The sequence below is a fragment of the Trachurus japonicus genome, chromosome 11 (assembly GCF_045865225.1).
Source record: "Trachurus japonicus isolate A0001 chromosome 11, Traja_1.0".
NCBI lineage: Eukaryota > Metazoa > Chordata > Actinopteri > Carangiformes > Carangidae > Trachurus > Trachurus japonicus.
The window spans coordinates 1,646,918-1,666,416 of NC_140917.1; the positions used below are offsets into that span (position 1 = coordinate 1,646,918).

At 40.6% G+C, this 19,499-nt stretch overlaps 1 protein-coding gene across 1 annotated transcript; it reads right to left on the reverse strand.

Moving 5' to 3' along the window:
* Positions 1–333: 333 nt before the first annotated feature.
* On the reverse strand, positions 334–19,243 carry LOC146977875 (major histocompatibility complex class I-related protein 1-like). Its single transcript, XM_085790526.1, has 6 exons — positions 19,094–19,243; positions 12,543–12,803; positions 3,132–3,410; positions 2,534–2,842; positions 458–562; positions 334–338 (listed from the first exon to the last, which is right to left on the reverse strand). Exons 1-6 carry the CDS (start codon positions 19,149–19,151, stop codon positions 334–336), a joined length of 1,017 nt encoding a protein of 338 aa, XP_085646652.1. The 5' UTR covers positions 19,152–19,243.
* Positions 19,244–19,499: the final 256 nt, after the last annotated feature.

Sequence of the window (19,499 nt, forward strand, 5' to 3'; positions counted from 1 at the left end):
AAAAGAAAAAACAAAACAAAAGACAGATTTACTGATTACTGTAAGTCCACTTGCAAACTGTAAAGCCAGTGGTAAATGGGATAAATACTGGTGCAAATAGAGACATATATTACCTGGTGTTTTGCGGAGTAGACTTTCTGTAGAAGAAATGTCAGAACCAGAAGAAGAAATGTCAGAAGTTTTCTTAAACTCTGAAAAGACAAGTTAGATATGACAGATGTATTATATATATGGAGGAGACATATCAAGTAAATCTCCAACTGTCTCTAACGTCTCCTGAGAAACACACAAGACATTTTCTTCTTTGTGTAAAACCAGAGGAACGTCTCTGTCTTATTCTGAGCAGTTTTCAGTGGGAGTAGGAAGGTTGGATGATATCAGTTATTATCATTTACATTTAACATGTGTTTCTATGATGGCTTAAAATAACATTTAAAAAAAATCTTTCTTTCTTCACCTTTTGGTTTTTCATTCCTTTTCTTCCAGATAAGGAATCCAGCAGCTCCAGCGACCAAGATGAGAAGTCCAGCAACTCCTCCAATGACGGCAGCAGCTGGAAACTCTGAAACCAGATCAGGACGTTCACACTGTTCATGTCTCTGTTTCATCTCAGTCTGGTTATTAACACAACTTTAACTTTTGTTTGTAATTGGGGATGCACATGATGAACCATTTAACTGTTAATCAATAACAAGAACTTTGATCAATTTACTTTAAAGGGACAATATGTGACATTTACCCCCATCTAGCGGTGCGGTTGCATGTCGGCACGTATTCTTGCTGTTGCGTTTACGTAAACTCGGGCAGAAGTCAGAAAAACAACACACGCTGCATGTATCAGGATAAACAAGCCTCTATGTAAACAAACGGTCCGCCAGCACGAGGCAAAACAATACAGGCGTGACAATATGTTGTCACGGCGATGTCGTATTGTTTACCCGACCCACGTTTTACCGGCTTTCTCTCGTCGAGTAAAATAACATCCAGTCGGTTTGCCGACGGCGTCACTCACGGCGTCATTCAGGTGTCTGACTGCACCTGAAGGCAACACCAGTGCCTCCGTCCTTCCTCACACCAGCTACACGGTGGTGACAGTTTTAACAGGCGCTGTCTGGAAAACTTTCTCCCCGAGCCGAGAAGCTCCGGCGGCCCGAGTTTGAGGTTACTGACGGCCACGGTGACACTGAACGTAAAACATGGCGATTCAACATGGCAGAGCAGGTTCGGTGAACCCCCCCCTGTATGTTTGTAACGACTTGTAACATCTCATTCTAAGGTACGAGAAAGCGCTCGTTTGTATGCGGGCGCGATTCCACTTCAGTGAAATACGTATTTATGAAAGCGATATTTGATTTTTGTCAATAAAAAGCCAATAAAGTCCCATACTGTCCCTTTAAGTATTTTTTTTTTTAATTAGCTAAATGTACAGTCTTCCACTTGTGCCTTCAGCCATATTTCACAGCAAAAAGTCACACGGAAGGACTGACAGTATGTGCCAGTAATGCAGCACAATGCCCATAAAGGAAGGTCAGACGACAAACTTACATCTGTGCATCACCTGTAAGGACAGTAGTGCTAAAAAAGAAAAGAAAAAAAAAGGACGGCCTGCGCTCTCCAGCCTGTCCAGCTGTCAGAGGATCTGCTGTTCCTCTCTCTTAGCCTGGTGTTTGCACTTATAATAAGAGTTCAACAACAGCTGAAGCAGCGTGTGTGTTTCATAACATTGACCACTGACCAGACACTGACAAGAAAAAAAAAACTTCTTCAATCGTCCTCTCAATCGCTGATAGAGACACAGACGCTCAATAGAGCATTTTAATCTGGTCAGTTAACATTTATTTATTTACTTTATTTAGTTAACGTGCGTCGGTTATCTCTCTCAAAACATTTTTTTAAATGTCCACCCCTATTTGTAGCTACTGTAACATGTTTGATTTACAACATGACATCATAATTATTGACCTGCTGAAAACTGTTGTCTTTGCTGAGTCTAACAGTGATCACACCACAGGTTATTAAAGAACATGATGGAAGAAGAGAAGTGATGAACTTCTCTTCACGTGAAGGTAAAATATCTCCATCAGTTCAGAATCAACAGTCAGAAAACCCCAAAAACTATTTATTACAAAACATCATATGAAACTTTTGAAGCAGCTGTAAAGTAGAACAGGAAGTGATGAAGTAACTGCAGCTACTGACGACTGGTAGTACTAGTACTAGGACTGGTAATGATTCACATGACATCTAGAAACTAATGACAAGTAAATAAACAGTTAGTGGCATTACATTCTTCATTGAATATCAGTGTTTATACATTTACAAGAAGAAGGGAATCAAGTTTAATTTAATCTGAACATTTGGAGAAAAAAAAGACTTCTCATGAAACATCAGAAAAGACAAATCTAGATGACTAAATTAACAACAGAAACTAAAACAACAAGCACACAGAGAAACACACACACACACACAAAATACCATCCATCACAAAGACAAAATATGAATCAGATCAAAATAAACTAAATGTGTTTCCTACCTCCAGATTTTACCCGGTTAGTGAAAACTGCTGCTTTGGCCCATCTGATGACGATGTCGTCCTCCAGTCCAGAGAGCTGAAACACACAGTCGTAGCTGCTGAAGTCTTCATGTTTGACTGATGAGAGGTGGATGGTCTTCTGGAAGGAGCCATCATGGTTGGGGAGGATCTCTCCTTGGTCCACGTCCTCATGAAGCTCCTCTCCATTCTTCCTCCAGAACATGACAGCTTTGTTTGGGTAGAAACCTGTAGCGTGGCAGCTGACTGGAGAGGAGGGGGTCTTCTGGAGGAGAGACACTGAGGGGGGGGCTGGAGAGAGGGAGAGAAACAGATTCTAGTTTATTATAATTCAGTATAAGCTGCTGTAGGTCCTGTTGGATGTGTTTTGAATGTCACTCTGACAGTTTACTTTATGTATGTCCAGTGTGATAAAGGAGAAATGTTGGAGGTGGGACACAGAAGAAACAGAGATGAAGAGACGGTGAGGAGAGGAGGGAGAGAAGGGAGAGAAGGGCTATTCATTTTTGTTACATTTGTTTATGAACAGGAAACATGAAGACTATTGTTGATGAAACTACATCAGGTCAGGTGACTCTACCTGTTCTCATCAGAGAGCTGCGTCCATACTCCACGTACTTCTTCCCCCACTCAGGACAAATCTGGGTGTAGTAGTTCTTCTCCTGTGCGATCCAGCCTTTGTCATTGTCCCACTTCTGTTTGGTGATGAAAGCCTGTTGTTTTGGAGCGATCCATGTCTCTCTCTTCAGGTCAAAGGATATCCAGTCTTCTCCATCATAACCATACTGATCATATCCAGTGACCTCTCCAGTCTCATCGTCCCACTCACAACCGTACATCCACTGGTAAACATGGACACCTGAGACAGAGACAGAGGTTTGTTGTAAACAGTGAATCTCAGCTCAGTCATTAACATCTAATCAAACATCTATAAGACAAATTTAGACAAACAACATCTACTGTAAAAACTCTTCTGATTATTTGTGAAAAACCTCAAGTTAAAGTGATTCTGATGTTTGCTCTTGTTTAACTTGAATGTAGAATCTGTGTTAACCCCTTGTAGAGCAGAGGAGTCACATGGTCTCTGGTTTCTGTCCCTCAGACCAGCTGATCCTCCTCCACTGGTTAATAACTAACTAACTAACTAACTAACTATTGTTGTTGTAGTTTTAAAGTCTGACTCCGTCATCATGAAAACCTCCAGCTGGAAACCAGAGTGTGTGTGTGTGTGTGTTCAGGGAGCAGCCATGTTTGACTGGAGGCTTTGAACCAATCAGCAGCTGTTTCCTCCTGATCCTCAACTAGTTGTAATTATTGATGTGAAATTGATCAGTGGAGACTGATAGAGTCTGACAGACAGAGACAAACTGTTGATATACCATGGTCTGGGTGAATCCTCGATTCTGATTGGCTGCTGGGTGTCCATTAAAAAGTGTTATACCATGGTCTGGGTGAATCCTCGATTCTGATTGGCTGCTGGGTGTCCATTAAAAAATGATAATGGACACCCATAAAGATGTTCCGGTCAAATTGCCTGATTACGTTCTAAATATTACTGCGCCGGCTCAAACGCTTGTTGGTAACCACGGCAACGGACACTCGGACCACAACAACTTTTTTTCAGCGCATCACGGCACTGGAGTCTGTCAACACACCAGCGGTAAGAAGCACTGGACCTCTGAAAAACTTTGTGTCACGTAACATTTAAGCCGTCACCTCACCTCCCTTCACTGATCAACTACCAGGCTGTGGCAGAGTCACTGGCTGTAGTTATGCTGCGGTCACAGCAGGTCCCTCTTTTTTTCTCTTTTATCGCCGACGAGTTTAGTCCACTCGGCTCAGCCACTTAAAGACGTATCATTTTAACAGTAAAAACAACATTTTAACGGTAAAAACAACATTAAATTACAAGTAATTGATTTAATATGTATTTATCTGGTAAGTGACCATGGTATAAGCGGGATAATGCCCGACGAGGTGTCTGATTATCAGAGATTAATGGACTTCGCGGAACCGTCCTCCGCTTCGCGTCGCGTCGTCCATTAATTTGTGGAGTCAGTAACTCAGACTGTGTTGGATGAATCCAGATGTTTCAGTGTGGTTCACTCAGCTGACCTGAGACTGACGGTCACATGACTCACACACCTGCTGCCTGTGTGTGTGTGGTTGCTATGGCAGCAGTCACCAGGTAACAGCAGCACAGTGACAGAGGATCAACATCCAGCTGAAGCTTTTCACTGCTTCATAACCAGCTGTTCACCACTTCACTGCTTCATAACCAGCTGTTCATCACTTCACTGCTTCATAACCAGCTGTTCATCACTTCACTGCTTCATAACCAGCTGTTCACCACTTCACTGCTTCATAACCAGCTGTTCATCACTTCACTGCTTCATAACCAGCTGTTCATCACTTCACTGCTTCATAACCAGCTGTTCATCACTTCACTGCTTCATAACCAGCTGTTCACCACTTCACTGCTTCATAACCAGCTGTTCATCACTTCACTGCTTCATAACCAGCTGTTCATCACTTCACTGCTTCATAACCAGCTGTTCATCACTTCACTGCTTCATAACCAGCTGTTCATCACTTCACTGCTTCATAACCAGCTGTTCACCACTTCACTGCTTCATAACCAGCTGTTCATCACTTCACTGCTTCATAACCAGCTGTTCATCACTTCACTGCTTCATAACCAGATGTTATTGTTTCATTGTGAGCGTTTCATTTATAAAGACTTTATATCGGAGGGGAAGCGAGATGTTAGGTTGCTATTAGCGTTTTCACAGCTTAGTATTAGGATAAGCTCAGCTGGATTTCCCCCTAACAGTATGTTTATCCAGGGTTTTTTCCGACTTTGTTTGGGAAAGTGGGATTGGGGGGAGGGTGGGGTTTTGTACACGTTCGGTACACCTGTATGTTTTTGTTTTTTCGTGTTTCTGTCTGAGGCTTTCAGTGTGTCCACTATTCAAGTAATAACTGTCACAATATGTCATGCTACCAGTGAATAGTAGCAGAAGTAAAGGCTTTACTATGGTTAGCTGGAATGTAAAGGGATTGGGACATCCTATTAAACGAGCGAAGGTTTTCACCCATTTAAAATCTTTATCTTCTGACTTGGTGTTTTTACAGGAAACTCATATTAGACCGTCTGAGCAGTCTCGTTTAAGGTGCAACTGGGCAGGACATATTTTTCAGTCTACATTTTCTAGCAAGGCACGTGGGGTAGCCATTATAATTAAAAAGAATATACCTTTTCATCACATAAATACTATTAGTGATGACAGTGGCAGATTTCTAATTGTAACTGGACAGCACATGTCACTCTGGTTAATATCTATGGTCCAAATGTGGACGATGCAGGCTTTTTCCGTAAAATATTTGGTAAACTGCCAGACCTCTCAAATACAAACCTGATTATCGCTGGAGACTTTAATGCGATCTTAGACTGGCACCTGGACAGATCTTCAAAAAAACAATCTAGCCCTTCAAATGCATCAGTCACTTTAAACAGTCTAATCTCTTCAACTAACATTGTAGACATTTGGCGTTTGCAGCATCCAACAGATAGAGAGTATTCCTTTTTTTCCAAGTTGCATAACTCATACTCACGAATTGATTTTTTTCTATTAGACTCTAAGCTCCTATCAAATGTACTGGACACCAAATATCATAACATTGTCATCTCAGATCACGCTCTAGTTAGTGTTCATTTAGACTTTAACCAACAAAAACAGCAAACGACTTGGAGGCTCCGTCCTTACTTAATTAATGATGCAGATTTCTGTAAATATTTGTCAGGTAAATTTGACGAATTCTTAGACACGAATGACACCTCTGATACTTCAGACTCAAACTTATGGGAAACGTTTAAAGTAGTCATGAGGGGTCATACTATTTCTTATGAGGCATCATTAAAAAAGGGTTAGGGTCAAGAAGCTCAAGATTGGTTGAAATTGATAGTAAGTTATCTCAGCTGGAGACACAATATAAACAAAGCAACAATAATCAAACACTACAAGAAATTATTAATCTTAAATATGAGTACAATACAATTTTAACAAAACAAGTCAGTGATCAACTGTCCCGTTTGCGGACACGTTATTTTGAACTAGGAGACAAGCCACACACGCTGCTAGCCCGTCAACTTAGGGGGCAGCAAAATAGCAGGGCTATACTTAGAATTAGATCTGGTACTGGAGATATACTTACCAATCCAAAATCAATAAATAAGCGTTTCGTGCAGTTTTATCAAGAACTATACAAGGCAAAAGCAAAAGGTGATGTGGATTCTTGGCTTAAAAATGTTCCCCTTCCTAAACTAGATGATGCTTCACGAGAGGCTTTGAATGCGACAATAACTTTGAACGAAGTGACAGATTCTATCAAATCTTTTACTAATGGAAAGGCCCCCGGGCCGGACGGTTTTGGACCAGAGTTCTATAAAAAATTTTCTCGGCAGATATCCCCACTCCTGCTCAGGATGCTGTCCCACTCTGTTGAAATAGAAAAACTCCCACCAACATGATATAATGCGGACATTGCTCTCATACTTAAACCAGATAGAGATGAAACAAACCCCGCCTCTTACCGTCCAATTTCTATGCTGAATGTGGATTTCAAAATTTTTACTAAAATATTAGCCAACAGACTAAACCAGTATATTGAATCTCTTATTCATAGAGAACAGACAGGGTTTATTCCAAACAGATATTCTTTTTTCAATACAAGACGGCTAATAAATATCATGTATTACAAATTTGCTACAGGTTCAAAGCAGGCCATTTTATGTTTAGACGCCGAAAAGGCATTTGACCAGGTGGAGTGGGGATATCTGTTTAGAGTGATGGAATCATTTGGTTTGGGAGACACTTTTGTCTCCTGGATACGGATGGCCTACCTTAATCCAACTGCCTCCGTGGTCACTAATCAGGACAGATCACATCCCTTCCCGCTCGAGAGAGGCACCCGTCAAGGGTGTCCCCTCTCGCCATTACTTTTCGCGCTAGCCATTGAGCCATTGGCAATTAGTATAAGGGAAAATCATTTTATTAAGCCTGTCATTATTGATGGTATTAGCCACAAAATATCACTCTACGCGGATGACATCGCTATTTTTTTGACAGACCCCGAACAATCTATCCCATATCTGCTCAATCTGATAAATGAGTTTGGTACGGTTTCGGGATATACCATAAACTGGCAAAAAAGCGACCTTTTGTCGCTCACAGCTGATTTAGACCCCTCATTCGTGACCTCAACTCAGTTTAACATTTCAAAAAACTGGGTTAAATACCTAGGTGTTAAACTCACTAAAAAACCAGAGTTACTTTTTAAATATAACTTCATGGAGAGATTAGACGCCCTGAAAAAGAATATTGAAAAATGGAGAACATTGCCTCTGTCATTAATAGGCCGTATAAATACAATTAAAATGGTCTCTCTGCCAAGGTTCCTTTATTTGTTTCAGAATATCCCAATTTTCATCCCGATGTCCTTTTTTAAAATGATTGACTCTGTGATTTTACCATTTATTTGGGGATATAAGGCACACAGAATCTCTAAACAACATCTTCAAAAGCCAAAGGAATCTGGAGGCCTTGGCCTACCATGTTTCCTACATTATTACTGGGCCGCTAACAGTAGAGTGATGGTATATTGGCAACTGGCTAATAACCCCGATCCACAGACTGAGATACCATCCTGGTTAGCAATAGAACAAAGTCTACCCCATAAAACCTCCCTCAGGGCAATTCTCTTTTCATTACCAAGGCCGAGAGCCACTTGCAAGGGAGAGCATTACACAATTTCTAATGCTCAAAAAATCTGGATGCAGATCAGAAAATTTTGCGATCTTCCTAAGACATCAGTGCACGCCCCTATATGGCATAACAATGCCTTTCTTCCTTCAAACACAGATGCAGTTTTTAAGGAGTGGAGTAGGAAAGGAATAGGGTCCATAAAAGATCTCTATGTTAATAAACATTTATGTTCATTTGAATTTTTACAAAAAAAATATGACCTGCCAAAATCAAACTTCTTTAGGTATTTACAGTTACGTCATTACATAAGACAAAATATTTCATCATCTGACTCCTTGCCAGAAGAAAGTGCTATTTTTAAGCTCTTACTTGGCCCACCAGAAGCGCAAGGTTTGATTTCAAAATTGGTTTGTACTTTCTCTCACAAACTTGCACAACCTGCTGTTAAATTTAAACAAATGTGGGAGGCTGATCTTAATATCACGATTCAAGACGAAATATGGAAACAAGCCTTAAATGACATTCACCATTGCTCAGTTAACGCTAGGTTACAGTTGATTCAATTCAAGGTCATACACAGGTTACACTATTCAAAGGTTAAGCTGCATAAAATCTTCCCCCAAACTTCTCCCCTGTGTGAAAGGTGCAAGATATCAGACAGCACACTTGCACACCAATTTTGGCTATGCCCTGAGATTCTGAATTTCTGGTGTTCGATTTTCAGATGGTACTCCCATGCACTTAAAGTAAACCTGGACCCTGATCCTGAAACCGCTTTACTTGGCATCTCTAACACTTTGGAGAACATGGGTCGAAATGTTACTACGGTGGTGGCTTATGGTATGGTCATAGCAAAGAGATGCATTTTGAAAATGTGGAAGTCTGACTCACCACCTAAATTCGAAGCCTGGCTGAGGGAGCTGGTAGGAATTCTCCACATTGAAAAACTGAGATACGAGATATCTGGCAACTTACAGAAATTCTATGGTGTATGGAGACCTATCCTGGAGTATTTGGAACTGTAGTTAACCCCCCTAAAGAACACCTATTCTGACATATTTGATACACTCAAGTGGACATTCAACTCTGATGTTTTATTAAGCCTCTTTGTGTGTAATCTGTTTTTATATGTTATGGTTTGTGTCAAGTCTTTCTTTATTTTTATCTTGTTTATTTATTTATCTATTTTTTAAATTAATTTGTATTATTATTATTATTATCATGTGTATTTGAAGAGTACTGATATATTTGATGCACTCTAGTGGATATTCTACTCTGACACACTCGAGTGGACATTTAACTCGGACACTACATTAAGTCTTTCTGTGTGTACTTTATTTCGACATTCGTCATGGTTTGTGTCAAGTTTTTATTCATTTATTTATTTATTATCATTATTATTATGTGTGTATGTATATTGTTCGTTACTTTGAAAATTGACAATAAAAATATTTTGAAAAAAAACAAAAAAAACAGCTGTTCATCACTTCACTGCTTCATAACCAGCTGTTCATCACTTCACCGCTTCATAACCAGCTGTTCATCACTTCACTGCTTCATAACCAGCTGTTCATCACTTCACTGCTTCATAACCAGCTGTTCATCACTTCACTGCTTCATAACCAGCTGTTCATCACTTCACTGCTTCATAACCAGCTGTTCATCACTTCACCGCTTCATAACCAGCTGTTCATCACTTCACCGCTTCATAACCAGCTGTTCATCACTTCACCGCTTCATAACCAGCTGTTCATCACTTCACCGCTTCATAACCAGCTGTTCATCACTTCACCGCTTCATAACCAGCTGTTCATCACTTCACTGCTTCATAACCAGCTGTTCATCACTTCACTGCTTCATAACCAGCTGTTCATCACTTCACTGCTTCATAACCAGCTGTTCATCACTTCACCGCTTCATTAACCAGCTGTTCATCACTTCACCGCTTCATAACCAGCTGTTCATCACTTCACCGCTTCATAACCAGCTGTTCATCACTTCACCGCTTCATAACCAGCTGTTCATCACTTCACCGCTTCATAACCAGCTGTTCATCACTTCACTGCTTCATAACCAGCTGTTCATCACTTCACTGCTTCATAACCAGCTGTTCATCACTTCACCGCTTCATAACCAGCTGTTCATCACTTCACTGCTTCATAACCAGCTGTTCATCACTTCACCGCTTCATAAACCAGCTGTTCATCACTTCACCGCTTCATAACCAGCTGTTCATCACTTCACCGCTTCATAACCAGCTGTTCATCACTTCACCGCTTCATAAACCAGCTGTTCATCACTTCACCGCTTCATAACCAGCTGTTCATCACTTCACTGCTTCATAACCAGCTGTTCACCACTTCACTGCTTCATAACCAGCTGTTCATCACTTCACTGCTTCATAACCAGCTGTTCATCACTTCACTGCTTCATAACCAGCTGTTCATCACTTCACTGCTTCATAACCAGATGTTTAGTTGCTGGTGGTGACGTGAGGTTCAGTCTGAGCTGATGTTCCTCTGCAGTGACCTCTGACCTTCACACTCAGTCTGCTCTGTTTCACCCTCTGTGTGTTTCAGTGTTTCATCCTCTCTTTCTCTGTGTGTTTCAGTGTTTCATCCTCTCTTTCTCTGTGTGTTTCAGTGTTTCCTCTTTTCTCTCTCTGTGTGTTTCAGTGTTTCCTCCTCTCAGTGTGTTTCAGTGTTTCCTCCTCTCTGTGTGTTTCAGTGTTTCATCCTCTCTCTCTCTGTGTGTTTCAGTGTTTCATCCTCTCTCTCTCTGTGTGTTTCAGTGTTTCATCCTCTCTCTCTGTGTGTTTCAGTATTACAGTAACATTGTTCATAGTTTTTCATCAGCTCAGATTGAACCTGAAACAGCAGCCGGAGCCTCCAGCTACAAGCTACCGTAGCCGTCCAGCTAACAGAGACATGATGGAGGTCGAGCTGATGTGGAGGGATTTTTATTGAACTCACTGATCGACGGTTCAGTTTGATTTAACTGAGCTGAGTTTATATTTGTCACAGTCAGGTGATAATAGTTTTACTGTGTCGCTAGTTTTTCTTGAGCCTCACGGTGTGTTGACTGTTCACAGCTAAGACTTAAACCTGTGAGTTCTCAGAGTTTTACTTCACATACTTCTCTTTAATGTCACATTATTATTATTATTTTTTAATTAATCATCAATATAATGAACGCGACAGTATCTTGGGTTGTCATAATATATTAGTGAACTGTATCCAGGTGTTTACAGTTTATTTTTCATGTTGAGTCAGAAGTTACATTGAGGTTTGTGAAGAGCAGCCTGGACTTTGGATCATCAGTCTATGAACAACCACTGATCTAATCTGATCTGATATTAATATCTATAGAGGCAAAGTTCATGTTAAGTTGATGAATCACTGAGGCCTATAAAAACAATACAACTGAATAACTGAATTTCTCTTGGGCCAAAATTTATTAGATATTATAGGGATGCACATTTGCCTCTGCTCTTATTTAGGGTGAAAGATTTTAAAATAATTATACCTGGGGAATTCAGCTACAGATGTTGATTGTTGTGACAACATTTACAGAGGCACTAATAAAATGCCCATTCACCTCAGATCCATGTGAAATAGGAAATATCATACTGACTTAAACTCTGATGAAAACATAGGTGCCCTGGTTTTATAATCATGACAAAAAAAAGGAATTAGATTCACTTCACAAATGTACTACTTCAATAAATAGCAAAAAGAAAAAGAGAGAGATTCTTATTCAATTACAAAAATATATTACATATAAAGTATATAAAAAAAATACTCCGAACAAACAAATAAAACACTTGCAGGTGTGTCTTTCACTCTTTTCTCATCTCTCATTTTAATTATTTCATTGAAGACATTCATCTGTTTAAGGCTGCGCGAATATTGCACAGTGAATATTTTTAAACTTGTGTTTTAAAGAAGACGATAAAAACATTCATACTGTATACACATGCGTGTGGGTGAGAGAGAGAGAGAGAGAGAGAGAGAGAGAGAGAGAGAATTGTTTAGAATAGTTTATTAAGGATCCCCATTAGCTGGTACCTCAGTGGCCAGCTAGTCGTCCTGGGGTCCACAAGAGAGAGAGAGAGAGAGAGAGAGAGAGAGAGAGAGAGAGAGAGAGAGAGACTGTGTGTGTGAACTGAGATCACTGTCATAACCTCACATTTCTAAAGGATTTCCTCATGACTGTGAATAACTCACCTCCAGTCTGGTTGAAGCGCCTCTTAGCGACTTCAATGTTGTTTTTGAAGGTTTGCTCTTCACCAATGGAGATCTGAGTCACCCTGTCCCAGTACTCAGGTCCTTCATTCTTAGCGATCCAGTCCTGCTTGGGAATCTCTTTTCTAATGACGCTGTCGTAGTAAGAGAAGGGCTCTCCATCCACCAGACCAACTGTCACAAACTCTGGGAAGTTTGGTACTCCTGACGAAGCCGTGTAGAAGTACTGCAGTGAATGTGTCACTGTGACAAAAGAAAACACAAACCAGCTGTGATTCTGCGACAAACTGAGCAAAACAGCAAATTGTTAAAATCTGTGGTCATGACCTGATGACTCACAATCAGATAAAAAGCTCAATATTAAAGCAGAAGTAAGTGATATATTTGTGTTAAAGCAGATATCAGTTGAATGTTTTTGTTAATATAAGTCCTAAATAGTCCTATTTTCCGTCAGCAATCACTTACATGAAGTATTTCAGCCTAAACACGAGTCTCTCCGTCACTCTGCTCTGCTGTAACCCGAGGAGAAAATTTTCCTTGTGGGATACAAGTGTTATCCAATGAGGGGAGAGAACGGCATGAAGGGCTGTGTGTGCAGCCAAGGGATGCGCGTGAATGTGGTGACGTAGCACGAGGACCAATTGATGCCTGACAAGGGCGGGGGCTGCTAACTCATGGTGCGTTCAAGGAAACTCGTACTTTGTGTTTTTCCTTCCTGTGAAGTCATACCAGTTCGATCTGGTACGAGTTCACGGGTCGGAAGTTACGAGTGGCCGTTATAGGGAACTTTCACAGACAACAGGACGGTAAAAACACGAGCTACGGGTTACCTGGAACGCTACCAAATCGTAGTTGTGACTTGAAGCTGTAACTTACGGTTTCAAAAGCCTGCCTTGAACACACACACTAAAAAATGCTGGGTTGTTTCTGTAAACACATTGCTGGGTTATTCATGCTGGGTCAAAATTCTGGGTTGTTTTGGGTACTGTAAACACACAGTTGGGTTGTTTTATGCTGGGTAAATGGGTTGTGAGGGTTAATTTCTATCTGAACACCCGGTTGGGTTACTTTGACCCAACTGCTGGGTCATTCTTCATTTTCCCGCTCATCCTTTGTCGAACTTTCTGGATCTTTCTGTGAGCAGTTGGACCAGACACATCAGGATTTTCTGGTAGGTTAATATAAATAATAATTTTCCTATAGTCTTGATCGGTTGTGGTAATAGCATGATGATCTCAATATCATTTCACACTCTTGGATCAAAAGGGGGGTTAATGTTGTTGTTGTTTTCTGGGAAGTTAGGCTAGATTTTCCTAGATGCTAGCCAACGTTAGCCAACTTACAATTCTATAACATTAGCCTTTTTGAATTTTGCAATTTAATATGCAGTAGTCTCCGGGTTTATTGTTCATCTGGCTGTAATGTGCCATTGGACATTTTATATCTTCATATTTGTGTAACAGTAGCTGGCAGCTAGCTGTCGTTAGCAGTAGCTAAGGCTAGCCACAGTTAACGAGCTGACGAGCTCCAGCAGAGCCGTTAAACCCAGGAGTAACGGTTAACTGAGGGTGATCAATCAAGGTAACGTTAACATTACTTTAAGAGGGAGGACACAACGTTTTAAACCGACTGTACTTTATCAACATTACTGTATTGTTGTCATTATTATGTTTTCTCTTCTTTTTTTTTTCTTTTTTTTTTACCAGAGAGACAAGCAGGAGACTCGCAGCCCCTCCGTGAAGCCCAGCTGTCTGCCGAACGGCGTTGGAGAAACGGTGAGTTTTCACTTCAAACTGCGTTATTTCCCGTTTTATCGGGTGTTAATCACCGGGTCTGTGTGTTGTGGAGAAGAGGAGACCTCTGCGGATAATTCGGCTCACGTTAAAAACCCCTCGAGCGTGTGGCTCTGAGGCTATCAGAGAAACAAGCTGAGCAGTGGTTAGCAGCAGCTCGGCTCCAGCCCTGCAGACGGCCTGTCTGTGTCCGCCAAACAGCGTCAAGTAAACACTGGTTTTTAACACGAAACTGCTTTAGTCGTGCTTTTACTGCTTTTAAGCATCGGGTGTGGGAGAGGGGGATACGGCTACAGATAATTCGGCTCACGGAGTAAAACATCCTGAACGCCCTGATATCAAATTACGTTAGAGAAACAATCGCTGAACTTTTTAGTCTTAACAATTTGACTCGGGAGCGACAATGCGTGCAGCGTAGCTGTGTTGCTGCACAAGCTGTGTAAAAAGCGAGTATTTTCCTTTTACCAGGTATTCCAGTCAAACAACTACTGTTTGAGAAATATCAATTGTTATAGAAACTATTTCATGTTAATTGAACTTGTGCATTTTCTTTTGTCTTTTGTTTAGTTGTTAAAGGTGAGAGGGTGCTGAAGGTCCTGCCAGCTCTGCTTCCTCCATCCATCTACAGGAGAGGAGGACAAGTCTTCAGACCCACTACTGCAAGATCTGTGTGTGTGAGAGAGAACCTGCAAACTGAGCATTGTTACCTATTTGTGTTCATTCAGCCTGTGCACCTGTGCTGGTGTAAAATTTGTTAAACTGCCAATAAATTTAAGTTAACAGTAGCCTATGTGTGTATGGTGTGTGTTTGTATGATTATGGGAAATTACAACAGCAACAATAATGATATAATATATTTTGTATTAATATTAGATAGTCATATAATAGAATCTGATTATCAATTATTTATAATATTTATTATTAATATTATCAATTAAAAAAGTAAAAGTAGCAGGGCAATGGGGCAGGATATAACCCAGCACATGGGTCATTTTAACCCAGCAATAGAGTTAATTTAACTCACTAGTTGGGTCAAATGAACAACCCAACTTTCTGGGTTAAACGGGGGAACCCAGCACTTGGGTCGAAACAACCCAGCGCGTGTTCTGTCCCTATGTTGATCAGCAGTTGGGTTAAGGTTGGGTTATTTTTCAACCCAACAGTTTTTAGTGTGCAGCATTAGCCGAAACGGCCGTGCCGCTGATATCTGCTTTAATATAAGTCTTAAATAGTTATATCTTCCGACAGCAATCACTTCTATCCACCTTATTCCTGGGGTCGTTACTGTAGAAACGGTTATGGGTGGAACTTCCGGTCAGCACCGGAAGTAGCAGTGAGCCATTGGCTAACAGCAGTGGTTGCTAGCGGTCTTCATTACTGCTAGCGGGTTATTTGAACGTTTTCACATTGTTTTCTGTTTTCTTAGTTAATTCGGTAGATGAGGTAATTCATGTGGTGATAATAGATCGGTTATTGATCCATGGTGGTGAGCGCTCGTAATTAAAAAATCAGCTCGAGTGAAGAGAGGGAGTAGCGCTGTTTGGTTGACCCGTCTGCAGCTTCTGGGGGCTGCGGGTGGAGGACTGGACTGTGTTGGACGAGTCAGACCAACAGGTCCGCTTGGACCGGGGCCACTCGGACCAACAGGTCCGCTCGTACAACGTAATCTGGGCAGGAGACCGAGAAGTGGACGGGGCTGAACCGGGAGAGAGGCCACTGGGCGTGTGTGTGTGTTGTGACAGGAGTGAGGGGGCGCGCCGCCCGTCACAGAGGAGAAATGCATTGTAATGAATGTAACAGCCCCCCCTCGAGATTATTGTTATTCTGACACATGAGTTAAATAACAGCTGTGTTTGAAACCACGCTGCGGGTCGTAATCACGGTGCAGAAGAGTGAGTTTGGAGCTGACGAAAGGAGAGAAAAAAGAGAGTCGGTGGAAGATGCTCATTGATTATCAGACAGCGATCAGCTCCGCGGTGCTGACGACCCCGCTTCAATATGACAAACTATGATTGTGATTAAAAGAACCTAAACAAGTGGAGTAGAGCTGAGCTGTACCTGTGTAGTGGAGAAGAGGCAACAAACGCTATGCGCACACACGCACACGCGCCATCGTCCCCTCAGATGCGGCTGCATCTCTCCAGGACACTGGTGTGTGTGAGTGTGAGAGAAATAAAAGCTGTGACTTGCTTGGGCAGACGTTGTTTGGTGTCACCCGCTGATTTGCACAGGTACATAAATATCTAGACCCCGAATCTATAAGACTATATGTATACAAATATGTATAAAAAATTGCGTGTATCATTTAGGGGTTTTTATATCCCTAAATGATACACGCAATTTTATGTTAACTGTTTCATTCCGTGTAAACGTTGTGTACACTGACACACCCCCCTCTGTATCAAAAGTATAGGTCTTTATGATTAAAATAAAGTAAATGGATTTTTTTTTTACTACAACTTTGTTGGTTGGACACTCGGATGTGTCTGTGTGTGGTCTTATAATAGATCCATGGTGAGAACCTACAGTAAAATACTCCCCCACCACCACACACACACAATCCCTGAGAGCAGACAGTAAAGAGGTGAGTGAGAGAGAGACCCCCCCCACACACATATGCATTTCTTTATAAAAGAGGAATGTGTTTTAAAATAAAATTATTCCAATTTATATGAGGCAACTTTCCAGAGCTAGCAGATAGCTCGTTGCCTCAACAACTGAAGCAACCAAGTTAACAAGTAGCTAAATATGCTACTGTACGTTATCTTTTTATCTTTGGACACTTTTTTAAGTCGTCCTCACACCTCACAATATTAGTAGGCAGCGGTATTATGATATTGTCTCGTTTGAGTTGTAAAAGGTGGTGTTTTATGTCTCTAACGCTCGCAGAAAGTGGATTAGCGCGTACTGTTAGCATGTAAACAAACGCTACTTCCGGTTCGCACTGGAAGCTGCGCCCATAATTCCCGCAAAGCATCATGGGGGCTAGGAATAAGGTGGATAGAGTGTTTGGTCTGAAACACGGGTCTGTCAGTCACTCTGCTCTGCTCTGAGCCCAGGAGAAAACTTTTATCGTATCCTACAGTTTTTATCCAATGAGGAGAGAGAACGGCATGCAGGGCTGTGTGTGCAGCCAAGGAACGCCGTGAATGTGGCGACGTAGGGACGAGGACTGTTATGGTGCGTTCAAGGAAACTCGTATTTTTCCGACCTGTGAAGTGGTACCAGTTCGATCTGGTACGAGTTCACGGGTCAGAAGTTACGAGTGGCCGTTATAGTGACTTTCACCGGTAAAACAGGTCGGAAAAACACGAGTGGGTTGCCTGGAACGCTACAAAGTCGTAAGTTGTGACTTGAAGCTGTAATTTACGGTTTCAAAAGCCTGCCTGGAACGCAGCATTAGCCAAAACCACCGGATCACTTACTTCTGCTTTAAAAGTAAACCTTTATTTTGTCTGGGGAATTATAGTTCCCTAATATGTATAAAAGTGTGTTCACATCGGACCTTTTGTTTTTGTTGAAAAATAAAAGTGTGAACGCACCTTAAACAAGTAGACCTACAGTAAAAATAATTTTAATTGACTGGTTTCACAAAATCTCAGTGTTATCGCAATATTAAATTTCAACACATTGGGATCATGATCCTTCAATATGCTATATTATCTTATCTTTTTACAAAGTTTGCATCATGTCTATTTTGTATTTGTGAATACATAGAACAGTTTGTCACTATGATTATTTAAAGCTGGACTGAATTCACAGAACAGAAATAAATAAAATACTGTGTTTATGATTCCTTCTACCTGTAATGTAATCAGTAAACTCAAAAACAAAAATGTTTGCTTTTTGTTACATCATCATTAATTTGAACATAGATTACTTTCATTTTAAAAACTACTATATTCTCAAAAATATAAAGAAAATGTTCAGCATTAAACAAACTCAACTCATTTGCCACTACTAAAACTACCACTACAAAAAAATCTGAATTCCAGTCCAAGTGACGCTCTCCTCTATTTCATACAGGTTTTAAAGGTCATAACAAGTTCATACTCTGGGGAATTATAATTATCCTTTGTACACTGAGTTTAGAGAAGTAGACCTAAACAATTTAGATTTACACATATTCATTTTTATTTGATTGGTTTCACAAATCCTCAATTACCATTCAACACTGTAGGACTATGAGAACAGGATCCTTTAATATGATATATTGTCTTATCATTTCAATAGATTTGTATCACTTTTATTTTGTATAAAAGTGAATACATGGAACTGAAACGTTTGCTGTATTATTACCAACAAGGTTACATCATCAATTCTTTGAACATAGGCCTAGATTACTTTCATTTCTAAAAAACATAAACTTCTCAAAAATAGAAATGTTCAACATTAAATAAACTCAAGCTCCTCTACATTTACTAAATCTACGGGAATTAATATTTAGCCTAATCGTCGTTTTGAGCTCTCAGTTGTTATTAAAATGAATTAAACTGAAGCACCGAGTGACAGAATTCTTCAGTCGCAGTAGCAAAGCGCTTTAGAGCTCTACATGAATATTGTATTTTAGTATTGATTACCATCATAATAACTTTGTTATCCATAATATTATTGCAAGTTATTTTATTCTTATAATTATCGTATCTGTATTTTTTTTAATTCTATTCTATTGGAGCTGCTGTGAAACAATATTTCCTGTAGCCTACTATTCTATTCTAATTATACAATAAATCAACTCACCAGCCGTCGTGTCGTGTAGCCCCCACAGGATCACACTCAGAGCAAGAAAAACCTTCATTGTTTCTGTAGTTTTAATGACCTGTAGATCAACACTAATGTCTTCTCTCCCAGCAGACTCACAAGGAGCTGCTGCTTGGTCCAGAGTCTCCGTTAAACTGAGGGAAACGTCTGGAGCGTCTGACGTTACCATCCATGTCAGCCAATAGGAATTTAGGAAGAGCTCAAGGAAGAGCGTCATTTAAATCTGGGTGAAACTCGACGAAAGTGAAAGCAGACTGATGAGTAGGCTACTGATGTGGTTTTGGCCTAGAATGACGGAGAAAACAGACGTTAGTTTATTGTTGTTGAATTCAGGCCTCGATGTGCTGCTCACAGGCTGTAAAATATCTATAATATCTATAATATC